Source organism: Hyaena hyaena, unplaced genomic scaffold (genome assembly GCF_003009895.1).
Source record: "Hyaena hyaena isolate Hyena2069 unplaced genomic scaffold, ASM300989v1 scaffold_599, whole genome shotgun sequence".
Taxonomy (NCBI): Eukaryota; Metazoa; Chordata; class Mammalia; order Carnivora; family Hyaenidae; genus Hyaena; species Hyaena hyaena.
In genome coordinates, this window is record NW_024081230.1 from 992287 (window position 1) to 1011322 (window position 19036).

At 35.0% G+C, this 19036-nt stretch overlaps 1 protein-coding gene across 8 annotated transcripts in view; it reads right to left on the reverse strand.

Annotated features, from left to right (window-relative positions):
- RALGAPA1 (Ral GTPase activating protein catalytic subunit alpha 1) overlaps window positions 1–19036 on the reverse strand; it is a 259277-nt gene that overhangs the window by 165011 nt on the left and 75230 nt on the right. For all 8 annotated transcript variants that reach the window (XM_039257004.1, XM_039257003.1, XM_039256998.1 and 5 more), the window contains exons 11-14: window positions 17303–17500; window positions 7687–7824; window positions 3213–3361; window positions 1428–1557 (exon numbers count right to left, since the gene is read on the reverse strand). In XM_039257004.1, the coding sequence (XP_039112935.1) occupies window positions 1428–1557; window positions 3213–3361; window positions 7687–7824; window positions 17303–17500 (615 nt within the window). The remainder of the gene's footprint in view (window positions 1–1427; window positions 1558–3212; window positions 3362–7686; window positions 7825–17302; window positions 17501–19036) is intronic.

Below are 19036 nucleotides of genomic sequence, written 5' to 3' on the forward strand. Positions count from 1 at the left end.
ATTAAATATAAGATGAACATGAGCAGAGCTTATAGTGAAGTATTAACTAGTAATTCTCCATTCTATCTTTAAACATTCACACCACAATAAAGTTATTCCACATAGCAAGCTAAAATAGTCTTCTTATAGCTTTCAACATTAGTTTAGTTCTAACAATCGGGAAATCTTTTTAAAAAGGACTAATGAAGGGGGCGCCTGGGTGGCTCAGTAGGTTAAGCATCTGACTTTCAGCTCAGGTCCTGATCTCATAGCTCGGTTCATGAGTTCAAGCCCCACATCGGCCTCTCTGCCATCAGTGTAGAACCTGCTTTGGATCCTCTATCTCCCTCTCTCTCTGCCCCTCCCCACTTGCTCAATTCCACTCTCTCTCAAAAATGAACATTAAAAAAAGGGGGTGGAATGAAGTTAAGAAGAGTTTAGATAATAAATATAACTGGTATCAAAAGATTACTCATTATCTGCATAAAATTTTAGGCAAATGAACACATTAAAAAAATAATAATAATTCAGTGACTATGTTTACGGACAAGAATTAGATCTGAGATAGCTTTTTATCTCTGGTATCAAGAACCATTTTATCCATGTATTTGTACCTAATGTGTCATCTTAAGAATATATTATTCTGCTATTTTCCAAAGAATCCATTTAAAGTCAGTACTGTACCCTCAGGTTGGAAAACACAATATGTAATTCTTATTTAATCAAACTACCACTGATATTTAAGATAAGGAAGCAAATAAAGTCTTTTTTATTATTTTTTTTACAGTTTTATGTTTGAGACAGAGAGAGACAGAGCATGAGCAGGGGAGGGGCAGAGAGAGAGGGAGACACAGAATCTGAAACAGGCTCCAGGCTCTGAGCTGCCTGCACAGAACCTGATGCGGGGCTCGAACCCATAAACTGCGAGATCATGACCTGAGCCGAAGTCGGACGCTTAACCGACTGAGCCACTCAGGCACTCAAGAAGTGAATAAAGTCTTATAGAAACAGAAGATAAGAAAGAATCTTTATTATAAACTACTTTTTCACTACTACAGAACAACTTAAAAGAAAGTTTTGTTTTTCTAACAATGCCAGAGACTCAGAAACTCATAAAGCAAACAGGCCATTACTCATGAAGCTCTCTGGCAGCTTTTTGCAAGTATTGAAGTATGCAGCACAAGAGAAAAAGTTAAGTATCTTCGGCCTGTTTCAATGCTTTTTCACAAACTTGATATTTCCTTCACTCTGATATAGGTTTTAAGTTTCTATGTATGGCAAATAACCTATTTAGATAAGCAATTTTTAATTTAGTTCTATAAAATATCCTTTATTATATGAAATGATCTTTAAAGCTTTTTTCTCCCAAGAAACAAGTTCAGGGCTCAATGAATCTTATAAAAATACATATCTGTCCATCTATCTGTCTACTTATTTATTTTTATTGCCTGGAAAAGTGGTCCTGCAAGTCGACCTGCCAAGGTCATATTTTTTTTCCCCTGGAACTGCAGAAAAGCTTGTGATGGCATCTTCAGTACAGACTCCGTGACTCTGAGCAACACAAGCAGCATCTGTTCCCTTAAAGTAAAAAAATTAATTAATGTTTCCTTTTTGAATATGTTTGTTTCTGGTTAACGAATAATTTAAAACTAATATTTATTATAAAATGTATAATCTTTCAATAACTCAAATATCAAATCTTTCAAATTTTCAGAATTCTTTAAATATTAAAATTAAAAATTCCATTTTATTAACTATACCAGCCATTTTAAAACCATTTTTCATTCATAAAATCCTCTCATCAAATAAGCTGATGAACTGGAGGTGAGAATGTGGAGACAGCTGCCATCCCCCAACCCACAAAAATGGAGTAATGAATGACTTGAGGGAGCGGTATGAAAAACACTCCTCTCTATATACTATATAGTTCTGCCTTGATGTCTATTCATCTACTCCATCTTTATAATATGGAGAACAAGCACACATCTAGAAGTGTACCAGGAACAATGTCAAAAACTATAACATTTCAAGATTAATAGATCACAGTGATTCTGACAAGTAATCAAGGACCATCAACTCTATTGCCCCTTTCCATCCTTTTTAGTTTGGCCATTTTAAACCCTTTATTCTTGTTGTGTACTCCAAGTCAAGCCTATCCTAATATTTTCTCTACCTCGCCTCTTTCTCCTAGATGCTTATTAAGACCATAAAACTACCTTATTTGTACCTGATAATTTGGAAACTGATTCAATCACATGTGAAAAAGGGTATTTCAGTTTGGATATACAGCCAGGTTAATGGTCCAACCCCCTATCACAGCCTCCTCTTTGGTTTGTTTGCAAGCCCATTTCAGGCATAGCAATATGTGGGACAGTCTGTGTGAGAAATGTGGCAGAGGCAGCAAGAGATCACAGATCCAGATTCGTAATTTTTCTGGGAAAGGAGGGCAGAATCAGAAAAGTATCACTCAATGAAAAATACCCTAAATTTATTAACAAATAAATATATACATTCATTCATAAGACAGAAGTCAAAGCTGCCACATTTGTAATCTTTGGCTTCTAGCTTAGCTGTATGAAATGCAAAGCTATTTGAAATCAACTACATATGCAATAAAGTATACATTTTCCAAATAAATCTTACATGATTTGTGGTCAAATCAACACTCACTCATCTATAACCTTTTACTTTGTTAATAATAATGATTTTAATTCATAAAATCTTGAAATTCAATATAAATATGTGAGTAATCTCTCATAATACTATCACTTCTAGGGAACTCATTAAAAAATTTTTTTTAATTCCAAAGTCCTGTTACATATAGCAGGCCTCTCACTTTAACCTGGCTCAACAGCATTGATAAAAAGTATGTTAAAAAAGAAAGGGGCAGGAGACTAACAAAAGAATGGTCCAAAACAGTACAGTTACTAGTTAATCATATCCTTATTCTTTTATTCACACATGCATAATTTCATTTATTCATGCATGTATTCATTCCTGAGAGTGGTGGTGGGTGGTGTCCACTTTAGAAAAATAATCCAAGAAGGTTGATCAAAAATGTCTGAGATAGAGTGGAAAGTAGTGTCATTATAATTATCACATTAAATATGTATTCATTCATTAATAGAAGCCTCTACAATACTGTGACAAGCTCTGCTCACAGACACTATCCCTCTAAAAATTACTATACTCATATACACAATTAAAAAAAATAAAGGATAAATATTTTTTACCAAGTTTTTTTGTCCATTGATACTTGCACAACCATAAACCGATAAATGTTAAGAATGCGTTTACACATATCTGTGTGCTCATCCAGAAGGTTTTTAATTTCATTTGCAGGTTCAAGAAGAAATATGTTCGATGAGTTTATAATAAACACCTAAGACAAAAGAAATAATTAGCTATTCATTATAAAATAGCAAATTTCATATTCAGAGAAAAAAATAAACTCAGATGCTGATCACTGGGTGATCTAGACTATGGGTTAATTCTACCTATTTCTACCCCTAGCTTGACATTTGAACCTTAAACTCATAAAAACAATTCTACTTTTGTGTTTATCTAGACAAATATAAAATCACTACTAGGCACCCAAGAAAAATAAACCAAGTGAAAAAAATAAACCAAGTGAAAAACAGCATTTTTAAAAACTAAGAGCTTTAATATAATAACTCTACTGCTGTCATAAAATGAAACAATAAAAATACAAATAGTTTAGAATAAAAGATGATACCTAAATGAAGAACAATTTTCAGAACACTCTATACTTTCTTTTTATGTTTATTGGCTTTAGTAATAACAAACTGCATCAATAGATCATATACTCCAGTACTGTTAATGAGGATCCATTAATATATATCTTTATATTATAAAAAAATAAGAAATCTGTTACAATCAAATCATTTATTATATTTTGTTATTGAAGACAAAGTTATTATTATGGTGACAGGTGTGTACAAAGGCTCTTGAGGACACTTTGGAGGTACAGGACATTGTATCTATTGGGAACCTTGAACATTTAGATCTTCTCTACCCATAATTCTGATTTAAATCTCCTGGATGAACTACATAATAAAACGTAGTTGTAAAATCATGTGAGAAAAGAATATTTAGAGAATAATGGCTCAAGTCAGTTAAGTGGCTGACTTTGGCTCAGATCATGATCTCACAGTTTGTGAGTTTGAGTCCCATAACCAGCCTCTGCATAGAGCCTGGAGCCTGCTTCAGATTCTGTGTCTCCCTCTCTCTCTGCCCCTCCCGTGCTCACGCTGTCTCTCAAAAAATGAATAAATGTTAAAAAAATAAATAAAAAATAAATAGTGAAGAGATGACTCTAAGTCTATCAACACTGACCAAGAAAAGCGAGAGGCACAAATAAAACTTAGACCTAAAAAAAAAAAGACATAACTATATATCCAGTAGAGAATTTTAACATGATAGTTTCAATGGATAATTTTATGTGACTAAAACTGAAAAATTTTTAAATGGGTTTATTTTGTAGACAAAACATTAATGGCCACAACTAACTCAAGAAGAAACTAAAAAGATGCATACATCAATAATCATGAAAGACCTGGTAACTGAGGTCTCCTTGAATCATCCCTGAACACCAGGCCTAGTAGACACCTTTATCAGCAAAGTTTTGCCCAACAGGGAAGATGATTCCTATTTTAAACAAACTGTTGTAGAGACAAAAATGACAACTACTCAATTAATTTTCATAAAACTATAATCCTGCTCTCAAAAACAAACATGAACTATATAAGAAAAGGAAGAGTCTAATATCAGTGGTGCACTTATAGACAAAAGTACTGTGAAAATAATAGCAATTCAAATTGATCAAAGTATCATACATACTTTATGACCAAGTAATATTTACCCCCCAATTTAAGAATATCTGGACATTAGAAAAGTCTATTAACGAAGAATACCCTATTAACAGAATAAAAGGGAAAAAAGGATGATCATCACAGTGTATGCAGAAAAAGCATTTAGCACTTATTCATTGTTTAAAAAAAACAACACACAGTGAACTAAGACAAAAGGTAAAATTCTTTAATCTGAAAAAGAGCACTTATCAAGAACTATAACAAACAATATAACAGCAATTAAATCTGAGAAGTACTGCCAAAAGCCAAGAACAAGACAAAGGTACTCACTATCACCTCACTGTCCTGGAGGACCCAGTAAATGCAAAATGAAAGCTGGAAGGGGGAGGGGAGAGGATAGAAAAGGAATATAAATACGAATGCATTGTAAAAGGAAAAATAAAACCACCAGGAGTAATTTGGGAGAAAAGCAGGCCAGATAAAAGAAAAATCAAGATTAAACGACCTAAGGTGAAAGCCTACCTAGCATATTTAAGAACAGCAAGGACCGTAGATACAGAGTGGAGTGAAGAAGTGGGGAAGCAATTAGGTAATGATGCTGAGAAACAGAACCAAAGCACGTGGGCAGAACTTCTCACACTGCCAGTGGTAAAAGAATATGTTTTTCTCCTCAAACTTTGTAGACCAACGCTATTGTAAAATACAGTAAGAATGAACTAATAGGAAAAATGATAAGATATATAAAATATAAAAACAAACTTCATCAAAATCAAGAGATATTAAATGACTTAACTCTTATTCTCAATTTTGTAATTATCTTGTGGGTCAGCACTAGTTTATGGGCCACATTCTGAGAAGCAATGATGTAAACAAAGCTGTAAAGACCATGAGAAAGACTTTTGCTTTTATGATTAGTGATAATGCAAAGCCAGTGGATAGGTTTGAGTAGAAAAATGACTTAAACTTTACAGTATCCCTCTGGCTACTGTGTTAAGAACATATGGATGTGGGGGTGGGCAAGAGCAAAAGCAAGGATACTGATTAGGAGTTTACTGCAATAATCCAGATGAAAAATGATTGAGGCTTCGACACAAGAGGTACTGTGAGTGTTGAACAGCTATTAGCTATGAATATTCTGCATACATTCTGAAGATGGCCAGGATGTTACCAAATTAGATGTAGGATATAAAAGAGACAGGAAACAAGATAGCTTGAACAACTGGAAAATAAGTGCTATTAACGAGACAAGGAAATCTGTAGGAACTGCAAGCACGTTTGCTGAGCAAGAGGAGATGCCAAATTTTAGAAGTGTCAAGTTTGAGATGACTATTAGACATCCAAGTGAAGATGCTACCTTGGCATTTAAATATTTGAGTTCAAGACTCTTAGAGTTCAGACAAGAAGACTCAGACTAGAAACAAAACTGTAGAAGTTGCAGTAAATAGATAACATTTGAAGCCAGAGGAATAGAAGAAATCAAACAAGAGAATAAGTAGAAAGATACAAGAACTGATTCCTGGGCACTTCAATATGACTAGTCAGGGAGATATAAAAACATCAGTAAAGGGGCACCGACTGGATGGCCCAGTTAGTTAAGCATCCGACTTCGGCTCAGGTCATGATTTCACAGTTCATGAGTCTGAGCCCCACACTGGGCTCTGTGCTGACAGCTCTGAGCCTGGAGCCTGCTTTGGATTCTGTATCTCCCTCTCTCTCTCTGCCCCTCCCTCGTTCATGCTCTGCACACTCTCTCTCTAAAATAAATAAACATTAAAAAAAAAATTTTTTTTAATCAGTAAAAAATTCTGAGAAGTGGCCAGTGGGTGAGAAAAACAGGAGGGATGCTACTCTGAAGACCAAGGGAAGAAGTTTTAATAGGGAGGGAATGGTCTATTCTGTCAAATGCTCCTGACAAGTCCAGTAAGATTAGGATTGAAAATGTACATCTGATTCAACAATATGGAGGTCACATGTGGCCTTGATAAGAACAGTCTGATTTAAAAAAAATGACTACAAATCAATATGAGAAAGACAACTCAACTGAATAAGGGAAAAAGCATGTAAATAGGCAATTCATAAAAAGATGCTCAATTTCACTGGTGATGAAATAAAATTAAAAACAAGGAAACACAAACTTAAAAAAATGAAATAACATTTCACATATATTGAGGCAGCAAAAATTAAAATCTACCTATATAAGAGGAAAGATACAAGGAAAGGAGAACTCACAAACACTACCAAAGGAAATGTAAACTATTATAACCATGTTGGAAGACAATTTGGTACTAACAGTAAAGTAAAGCTGATAATGTGCAACTCCTTCAACCCAGTAACTTCACTTCTAGGTATACACCCTAGGGAAATTCTCCCACAGAGTGCAAAGCAAAACAAAACAAAACAACAAAGAAACAAAAACGTATGTAAGAATTCTCAATGCAGTACTATCTGGAATAGTGAGAAATTGGAAACAACTTAAAAAACATCAACAGAGTAAGGAGTTAAGTAAAATGTGATGAAATAATCATGAATTGCAATACCAGAAAGTAGCTAAAAGGAATGAACTACAGCTGTGTATCAACAACACATCTCAAAAACATGTTTAATACAAAAAGAACATACCAGATGTCAATATACCATAACACAATTTACATAAATATTAAAGCTGTCTAGAAAAACCATATGTAACGTTTATCAATACATATATACGAGGAAGCAAAAGTTAAGGAAAAAACAAAATTAATATGTCCTAAGGATAACTGATAAATGATTTTATTAAAAAATTATACTGTACAATGAAGTACTGAAACATATATTTGAAATACTCAATGATTATTTTATTCTATTTTTTTTTTTAAATAACCAAAAAGTAAACCACCTGCAAAACTGCCTGGGTACCAGCTCGTATGTTTTGTTCTGTGGCTTCTTCAGAGGCATTATGAAGAACATCTTGGTAGGTGCCATTTTTTGTCCAAGTGGAATTTCGAACATGATCGGCAGTATCAGTCCCATTTTCCTGAAGAAAAATATCAAGTTTTTCATATTTCATTAAGAACGCTGCAACAAGGTAGTAAACTAAACTGGAAATTACTCAGTCCTTCTGCTAAGCATCTTCTCAGAACAGATGCTTCATTTGATTACAAAAACAATATATGTTCACTGTGAAAAACGTTCTTCTCATTGACAAAAATATAAAGAAAACAAAAAGTCATCCATAAGCATCAGACAGAAATTTTATCATTTCAGATATAAGAACATTTTTCTACGCATCTAATGTATAAACCTCCCTTCTGTAACTTACACACTTAAGAACAGGATTATATTACAGTTCTGTAAAATATGAATTACATTCTAAAGTAAATGCCAGAATCCAAATAACTTACTTTTTAATATTTTTAAGGTTTATTTAGTTTTAAGAGACAGAGAGTGTGAGTGAGGGAGGTGAATAAAGAGAAGGGAGACAGGAATCCAAAGCAGGCTCTGTGCTGACAGCAGTAAGCCCAACGCAGGGCTGAAACCCTCAAACCATGAAATCATGACCTGAGCTGAATTCAGATGCTCAACCGACTGAATCGCCCAAGTGACCCTGGAATCCAAGTAACTTAAATAAAACAACAAAAAATAGTTTCTACTTATTTTAGAGTATTAAAATTCTTATTACCTAAAGGCAGAAGAATATTAGGTATTTCAAACCACTAAGACTACATCTTTCTGCCTGAGTTTTAGCTGTCAAAAGTCTTGGAGACTAAGGAGTTTCTTTTGGTGAAAAGCTACAAAAACAGACATTTCACTCAGTGTTGATCCCTTTTTTTATTTTTTTTTAATTTTTATTTATTTATTTTTTAAATATTTTATGTTTATTTTTTATTGAGACAGGGAGAAACAGAGCACAAGTGGGGCAGGGGCAGAGAGAGAGGGAGACACAGAATCCAAAGCAGGCTCCAGGCTGTGAGCGGTCAGCAAAGAGCCCAACATGGGGCTCGAACTCAAACTGTGAGATCAAGACCTGAGCTGAAGTTGGACACTTAACCGACTGAGCCACCCAGGCTCCCCTTTTTTTTAAAAATTTTCTTTCTAGTTACTTTCTGCTTTTGGTCATTCCTCAACATCTTCAAATAGTTTGTTATTGTTTTTGAGTATTTTGTCTAGAGCTTTATAATTGCAATATGCAGATTTAGTCTAACACAAACTGCTCTGCCATTACCGAAGTACCGGAAACCAGCTGTCTCCATAGCCAACACAATATACCATAGTATATTGTACCCCCCTTCTCTTTAACCTCATACTCCTATGATCAGATACCTACTGAACATTTCTTCCTGAATACCTAAATGCACATCCAACTCAAAATACTTTAAAGTTTATTAACCATGTCCTCCGCATTTTTACCAAATGCTCTAGCCACCAAAGTCACCACCACCAAACTTGCATTTTCAAAAACTCCTATTCATGTGTAAATAGCAACTACCCTGTTGCAAAAGAAACAAACTTGGGACACCTCCCTATTCTTCACTTCTCTCAGCCAATTATTCATCAAAGCATACTGATTTTACCACCAAAGCAGTTCCTATCTGTCTTTTCTATTTCCATTGCAATTTCCACTGTCTTGGGGATTTATGTACCTTCTGAATACTGTTAATATTTCCTAACTAGTCTCCTTGCCTCAGGACTGGCCTCCAATCTGTCTTCCATTCTGGGCTTGACATGATCTACTGAAATATGTAACTATCCATGCCATTCTTCTATTCATAATCCTTCTAAGGCTTTCCAGTATCTAGAATGTAATCCAAGTCACTACAATGGCATACAAATTTCTAAACATATGTGGTATATGTATATACACACACACACACACACACAGTATGTACGTAATGTATATTATGCATATATAATAATATACAGTATATATACTTAGGGCCTCTCACATCTTTGTAGATGCTATTCACACCATGTGGCTCCTTCCCTATTTGTTACCTACACTTCATATCATACTAGCTCCTCCACGAAGCCTTCCCTAGGCCTAAGGAGAGTTAGATATTCCCTATTTCACACTCTAGGATCATAACAATATTCTTTTACAATATTTATCTTCTTGTTAAACCATAAGTTCTGTGAAGGTAGAAAAGATGTCTTTTCATGTTTGTATCTCCAACATCGGTTCTCCATGTGGGCAATACAGTGTTTTATAGGGGGCTCTTGAAGTCTGTTGTCACAGAACGGAGAATACCACTGAGATTTAACAGGATGAGCCAGGGAATGCTAAACACACTACAAGATGCATGACACACCTGCACATACACAAATGGTCTTGTATGCTATGTCTTTTAAATGTCTCACAGATACTAAGTGAATAAGAAAACACAAGGATAATTATCTGAATCTGTAACATAGCTCTATTTTATAATTAAAACCAAATGTTAAATCATTATTATATATATTAAATTTATCATAAGTATAAATCAGTGAATTATACCTTAAAAAATCACATCTCTCTTTTTTTTTAACTTTATTTGGAGAGGGGGAAAGAGAGTACACGTGCATATACACAGGTGAGGGGCAGAGAGGGATAGAATCCCAAGCAGGCTCTGCTCAGACTCAGTGCTCTAACAAACAAACTGTTGAGATCATGACCAGAGCTGAAATCAAGAGTCAGATGCTTAACCAAATGAACCGCCCAGGTGCCCCCAAATCACATCTCTGAAAACAAAACTAGTTGCTGTATTTGAGTTATCAATAGAACACACCTATGTAACACACCTACATCAGCAGGCTTTTGTGGCTTCCTTCCTTCCTTCTCCCTCCTTTCCACTGTTTATTTAATTAGGCATATACATGTCTTATTTTTTTTATGTATTACTTTTACTTAAAGATAGTTAATGACACAAGGCATAAATTCATGGCAAAAAATTGGGGAAAACAAATTATTTAAATTGATAGGTCTATTTTCTAGATTGATACAAAAATTAAGCATTTTTACTGATGCATAAAAAACAGAACTGTAATTATTTCATATTTACTTCGTTAATTTATTTTCTTCAATATTTCTCAGTTACATTTAGTTCAATTTTTTTCTTTTTAGAAGTAGGATGCTCTCTCTCTATATTACACATATGCATATATATGTATATATATATTTCTATATGTATTTTTTAATCCCTGCAGAATGTGGCCTATTCAATATCCTGTTAATTCCACTGATGAGATTAAATTAACCACCAAGGTAAATAAACATTACCAAATCACTCCTATCCAGATTCAGTAAGATGTATGTCAGTGTCACTCTCCAACTTTTGGTTAGAACCCAGCTTATGACAAGGATTAAAAAACTGAATGACAAGAATTAACTTAGATTTAAAGAATAAATGATACCAGGTACTCAAATTTCACTTCTCCTCTGTCTTCTCTTTTTTCCTCTATGAGTAAACTCCTATCTTATCACAGACAAGCTTACTCTGCAGTTAAGGATTTTTTTTTTTATGTTGCAATGAGCAACCGTACAAAAATTTCCAGGAAAGAATTCAGAATATTCTAGTTTGTGGTAAGTACCCAACTCCTAGAATAAGACAGGTTAAGGGAGAATTGTAGTTTTGTAATCAACCTTAAGAAATACGTACTATGGGGGCGACTGGGTGGCTCAGTTGGTTAAGAGTCCGACTTTAGCCCAGGTCATAGTTTGTGGGTTCGAGCCCTGCGTCAGGCTCTGTGCTGACAGCAAGCTTAAGAGCCTAGAGCCTGCTTCAGAGTCTGTTATCTCCCTCTCTCTCTGACACTCCCTTGCTCACGCTCTCAATCTCTCTCTCTCAGAAATAAAAACATTAAAAAATTTAAAAAGTAATATGTACTATGACATTCATTTTTATCTCGTACCACAGTTTTTTTATTATTACCTTTTTTACTTAAGTATAATTGACATGATATTTATATAAGCTTCAGGTATACAACCTGGTGATTCAACATTTATTACATTATATAATGATCACAATAAGTGCAGTTACCATCTGTTACCTTACAGAGTTATTATAATACTATTAACTATATCCCCTATGCTGTACTTTATATCTCTGTGACTTTATTTTATAATTCGAAGTTCATAGCTCTTAATCTCCTTCGCCTATTTGGCTTATCTCTCCTACCCCTTCTCCCTCTGGCAACCAGCTGCTGGTTCTCTATATTTATGAGTCTGGTCCTGTTTTATTTCTTCATTTATTTTGTTTTTTAGAATCTACAACTAAGTAAAATCATATGGTATTTCTCTTTCCTTGACCCACTTCACTTAGCATAATACCCTCTGGGTCCATACATGTTGTTGTAAATGGCAAGATTTCACTCTTTTTTAGATCTAAGTAATATCCAGAATGTGTGTGTGTGTGTGTGTGTGTGTGTGTGTGTGTGTGTGTGTGTGTAGAGACAGAGAGCACATTTTCTTTATCTATTCATCTACCAACGGACACTTAATTGTTTCCATATCTTGGTTAGTGAAAATGATGCTGCAATGAACAAAGGAGTGCATGTATCTTTTTGAATTAGTGTCTTGATTTGCAATTCCCCTGATGATTAGTGATGTTGAGCATCTTTTCAAGTGTCTGTTGGCCCTATATCCTTCTTCAGAAAAATGTCTATTCAGGGTCTCTGTTCATTCTTTAATCAGATTGCTTGGCTGAATAGTATAAGTTTTTTATATAAACCCCTTACTGGGTACATCATTTGCAAATATGTTCCCCCATTCACAAGGATGCAGTTTTGTTTTGCTGATGGTTTTCTTTGCTATGCAAAAGTTTTTTAGTTTAATGTAGTCCCAACCATTTATTTTTGCTTTTGTTGCCCTTGCCCGAGGAGGCAGACCCAAACACACAAAACAAAAACAGCAACAACAAAACATTACTAAGACAGATGTCAAAGAGCTTAATGCCTGTATTTTCTCTTAGGAGTTTAACAGTTTAGGTCTTTAGGCTTAGGTCTTTAATGCATTTTGAGTTTATTTTTGTGTATGGTGTAAGAAAGTGGCCCAGTTTTCCCTCATACTTCTGAAGAAAGTCTTCCTCCATTGCATATTTTTGCCTCTTCTGTCATAGATTTTTGAATTTATTTTGGTATTCTGTGATCTTATTTGTTAGTTTTAACAGTTTTTTGATGGAATCTTTTGTGTTTTCTATGTATAGTATCATGTCATTTCCAAATAGTGACTGTTTTCTTCTTCCTTAGCAATTTGGATGCCTTTTATTTCTTGTTCTCGTCTGACTGCTGTGGCTAGAACTTCCAATACCATGTTAAATAAAATAGTTAAGAATAGACATCCTTACCTTGTTTCCGATCTTAGAGGAAAAGCTCTCAGTTTTTCACCATTAAGTATGATGTCAGCTGTGGGTTTTTCACATATGGCCTTTATTATGTTAAAGTATGTTCCTTTTTGCTGAGAGTTTTTATTATAAATTGATGCTGAATTTTGTCAAGTGCTTTTTCTGCATGTTTTAAAATGACCATATGGTTTTTACCCTTCATTTTGTTAATGTATTATCATGTTAATTGATTTGCAAATATTGAACCATCCCTGAATCTCCTGAATAAATACCACTGATCAGGTGAATGATTCTTTTAATGTACTGTTGTATACAGTTTGCTAATATTTTGTTGAGGATTTTTACATCTGTGTTCATCAAAACATACTGACTTGTAGTTTTCTTTTTTTGTATGGTCTCTGGTTTTGGTTTCAGGGTAATACATTCATAGGATGTATATGGGAGGTTTCATTACTCCTCAATTTTTAGGAGTAGTCTGGGAAAACAGGTATTAACTCTTCTTTAAATGTCTGATGCAATTTGCCTGTGAATCCATCTGGCCCTGGACTTCTGTTTGTTAGGAGTTTCTTGATTGCTAATTCAATTTCATTACTAGTAATTGTTCTATTTAGAATTTCTATTTCTTCCTGATTCAGTTCTGGAATACTTTATGTTTCTAGGAATTTATTCATCTTCTATGTTGTGCAATTTGTTGGCATATAATTTTTCAGAGTTGTCATATAATTTTTCATAGTAGTTTCTTACAAACAGCGTTTGTATTTCTGTTGTATCAGTTGTTACTTCTCCTTCTTCATTTCTGATTTTATTTGGGTCCTCTTTTTCTTGATAGTCTAGCTAAAGTTCTATGAATTTTATCTTTTCAAAGAAACAGCTCTTAGTTTCATCAATCTTTTCTACTGTATTTTTTGTCTCTTTCATATATTTTTCCTCTCATCTTTATTTCTTTCCTTCTACTAGCTCTGGGTCTTGTTCTTTTTCTTTCTAGTTCCTTTAGATATTAAGTTAAATTGTTTGAGATTTTTCTTGATTCTTCAGGTAGGCTTGTATCTATACAAACTTCTCTCTTAGAACTGCTTTTGCTGTGTTCCAAAGATTTAGGAATGTTGTCTTCATTTTCATTTATTTCAAGGTTTTTCTTATTTTTTAAGAGAGAGAACACACATGTGAGCAGGGGAGGGGTAGATGGAGAGAAAGAATCTTAAGTAGGCTCAACACTCAGCGCAGAGCCCAATGTGGGGCTCAATCCCACAACCCTGGGAATCATGACCTGAGCCGAAATCGAGTTGGATGTTCAACCAATCGGGCCACACAGGCACCCCCAAGGTATTTATTTCTTTGTTGACCCACTACTTGTTTAGTCTTCATACTTTTCCCAATTTTTTCCTTCTTTGCCTTCTTCGAACAGTTTTCACACTTTGGGGAAGACTTTACTGTCCCTCCCCTACTTTCTCACACCAGTGAAATGTTTTCCTCCCTTCATAATTTTCTTACTTCTAGTTATGGCTTCTTTTCTGCATAAAGATGTCATTTTAACATTTCCTACAAGGCTGTGCAGTGGTGACAAACACCTCTAACTTGTATATATGGGAAACTCTCTCCAGTTCTAAATTATAGCACTGCAGGGTATTCTTACTTGTAGGTTTTTTTCCTTTGAGCACATTAAACATCTCAAGCCACTCTCTTTTCGCCTGCGAAGTTTTCTACTGAAAACTCAGTTCAGAGTCTTATAGGTAGGTGTTCCCTTGTAGGTAAGTTGCTTTTATTTTACTGCCTGTCTATCTTTGGGGCAACTGGGTGGCTCAGTCGGTTAAGAATCTGACTCTTGGTTTCAGTTCAGGTCATGATCTCACAGTTTGTAGAACTGAGCCCTGCATTAGGCTCTACACTGACAGTTTGAAGCCTGCTTGGGATTCTCTCTCTCCCTCTCTCTTTACCCTTCCCTCGCCTGCACATGCACACACTCTTTCTTTCTCTCAAAATAAATAAAAATAAACAAAAAATAAATAAAAGTCTCTATCTTTAACTTTTGACATTTTAATTCTTATGTGTCTTGGTGTGGACATCCTTGGGTTCATCTTTTTTGGGGGTATCTATGCTTCCTGAACCTGGACGTCTGTTTCCTACCCCAGGTTAGGAAAGTTCTTAACTGTTATTTCTTCAAATAAGCTCTGTTCTCACTTTCTTCTTCTGGGACGCCTATAATACAAATGTGAATACGTGTGATGTTGCCCCAGAGGCCCCTTACCTTATCTTACATAAAATTATTTTTCCTTTTGCTGCTCAGCTTGGATGATACCCACTATTCTGTCTTCCAGATCACTGATCCATTCTTTTGCATCCTCTTCCTGGGTGTTGATTCCCTCTGGTGTATTTTACATTGGAGTTATTACATTCTTCAGCTCTGATTTTTAAAAAAAATATTTTCTATCTCTGTTGAAGTTCTGAATTTATCCACTGTGCTCCTAAATTCAGTGAGCATCTTTATAACTATCATTTTTAACTCATTATCAGGTTGATTGTTTAATTTCTTTTTAGTTATTTTTCTGAGATTTTTTTTTCTTATTCTTTTATTTGGAACATATTCCTGTCTCCTCATTTTGTCTGACTCTCTGTGTTTGTTTCCATGTATTAGGCAGTACATCAGCAACATCTCCTGTTCTCAAACGTAGCAGCTTTATGTGGAAGGTGTCCTCTGGGGTCCAGAAGCACAATCCCCTTCCCTGCCATCACCAAAACCAGGTGCTCCAGGGGTGTCCACTGTGTATGCAGCATGCACCCTTCAGTTGTGAATGAGCTCTGACTGCTCGGACGTTCTGGTAGGCAGGGCCAGTTGGCTGCAGGACTACTACAGGTATGCTAGTAGGAGGAGCTGGATCTTGGCACAGCTGGCACAGGCATGATGTTGTGAGTATGCTGGTAGACAGGACCAGCAACTCATTTCCCCAGGGCAGGAGTCACTTTGGAAGGACACCAGTCTCAGCTAATGCTGCCCACCAAGTGTGTCAGGGTAGGAGCAGCTTAAGAGGGAGTCTGCTGGAGGGGTGGGTTGGTTCTGCAGGGGAATGCCCAGATAGGGCAACTGAAGCAAGCAATGTAGACAGAGTGTCAGAACTGGAGCCCACAAGCATTAAGTTAGCTAGGCTAAGTATGGGCAAGAAAATGGTGCCCACTAGTGTTTCTATTTCCAAAGAAAAGTCCCTACAGATCCCTGCACCTCCAGCATATGCCCTAAAACCAGTCAATAAATAACCTTCATGTACAGCTCAGGTGCTCTGCAAACTGGTGCCTCTGTGCTGGGTCTCAGAGTGAGTGAGTCTGTATGTAGGCCCTTTAAGAGCATTATCGCAGTTTCCTATAGCCCTCCCTCAATCACCGTCACCCCCCACACCCGCCCCACTGTCTCAGAGTTAAGTACCAATGATTTTGAAAGCTCCTAAAGTTAAGGTCTGCTGATTTTCAAAGCCAGACACTGGGGGCTCCATTTTCCTGTGCAGATCTCCAGGGTGTGGGTGCACAATGTGGTGCTCAATCCCCTGGATCCTCAAGGAAGGGACCTCTGTGCCTCTGCTATCAAACCACTTGTGGGTTGCTGGATGGGGGTTGGGATCCCAATCTGACTACATCTCTGCCACACTTAACCTTCTCAAGGTGGCTTTCTCTTTTCTTTTAAAGTAAGCTCTATGCCCAGCATGGGGCTTGAACTCACAACCCTGAGATTAAAAGTCACATGTTCTACTAACTAAGCCAGCCAAGCAACCCATGGTTTTTTCATTTTATCTTTAGCTGTGCAAGAGCTGGTCTCCTAGTCCTCAGGTCTCTTTCAGTAAGTGTTCCTTTATATGTAGTTATAGTCTCGGTATGTCTATGGGAAGAGGAGAGCTCAGGATCTTCCCGTACTCTGCCACCCTCCTATCAGTCTCACTTATTACACCTTTTATAATGGCATCTAATTTTGATCTAGACAATGAATTAAAAAAATTACTATATAACTTCAATATTAATTTTTTAAAGTTGTGATATCAAAGAGCTTTAAGACAGGGTACTGAGGTAACTATTTTATTACCTAAGGTGCAAAATATACTAAAAGATATCTTTAATTTCCTGTTTATTAAATATATGTATGTTCATGTGTTATTATACTTTCATGAAAATCTAATCTACTAAACATATTAAAATGTATAAGTATTATCAGTTTACCTCTTCTCTTTTTTCTCCTTCTCCCATTGAAATAACATGATCTGTGACACTGTCAATACCAGGTAAGTCTGAAGAAGAGATCACAATTTCTTCAGGTTCTTGCATAAACAAAGGTTTTTCTTCTTGCTGGATCCATTCTTGATATACTTTTACCACTTTTCGCATAGCTGCTGCTTCACAAATTGGTAATAAAAATGCCTAGTGAAAAAAAAGAGAACATACATAATGATACCTTTTTCTTTGCCACAAACCACTAACACATGCATTTTTATCTTCTTATAAAGTATAATATAAATGACTCTCCAAGAGTTAAAATCAACTAATTCATTGTCAAAAAGAGCCTTTTGTCTCCAAATAATTTGTAAATATGATGACACAGAAATGCTTTTGGTAGGGGCACCTGGCTGGCTCAGTCAGTAGAGCATGCAACTCTTGATCTCGGTGTCATGAGTTCAAGCCCCTTGTTATCTGTAGCTATTACTCAAAAATAAAATCTTAAAAAAAAAAAAAAAAGAAATGCTTTCGGTAGATAGACATGGATTTCAAGTGCAAAGAGCAAAGATTTGTTTCAATTGTACTATCTCAAAATTAAAATATTCCTTGTTCCATGAAATAATTATGCTCCTACAAAGCTCAATGTAAATACCACTTTTCATAATAAATCATATATTTGTAACTTATTATTTTTTTAGATTACTACCAAAATAAACTTTGATATGGGAGCTTAATTAAAATTAAATGACTCCAAAAAGTAATACAAATTACATGTAAAAGGCAACAATAAGCATATAAAAAATGTTGCAGTTTTCATTTTACGTATAATAAAATTAAATAATAAGGCAAAATACTTAAAAAATTAAAAGGAATATCTTATCATTATTTTTTCCTTTATGTACTTTTCTGGGTTGTTTTAATTTTTTAAAAAAGTACATATTTTCATCACAAAAATTTAACATACTCACAATAAAAAAATTTTAGACAATTCAGACAGGCAAAAATAAAACAGTAAAAATACTTTTATTCTCATTATCCAAATCTTTATGCATGTTTGTGTTCATCTGTTTACATTTACATCACTGGACTTTCTCTTTACAAACAGAAATGGAATTAAATTGCTTCTAATTTTTCCTTTTACAACCACTACCTATTAATTTCAACTCTAAAAGTCACAAGACCTTTACCTAAAACCCTGGTGCTGACTCCTAGAGAGCTATCAGTAGGTGTATTTAATAATTATCATGAGGTCAAATGACTTCATTTTATCTGAACGAAACTAGCCAAGAAAATCAGCTTTCCAAGATAATGATGAAATGTTCATGTGTAATATCAATAGGACATTTAATGTAGTTTTGGTAATCCTTTTATTTGCTATTATTAATTCCCTAGCAATTTACATTACTTGCTACTTTCTTTTATCTAACAAACCCATTCCCAAATTCTCATTCTAATATTCTAGCAGTTTAATGGTCAATGATATGATTTGGATCATCACTGTCTGCTGTAAGAATATTTATTTCATAATTGCAGCAACATCTCAGCCTTCTTAAAGAAGTTCTTCTTAAAGGTTCAAAGTAGAAGAAAAAAATCTCAGTCTCAAAGTTCTATTCTCAGATAGTAAAATATGAACTTTTTAAAAATTAGCATGAAAACCCTCTGTAGTTTGTGCTCAATTTTACTATGAACCTAAAGCTGATCTAAAACACAAAGTTTAACCTTTTGAAAAACATTAGTAAA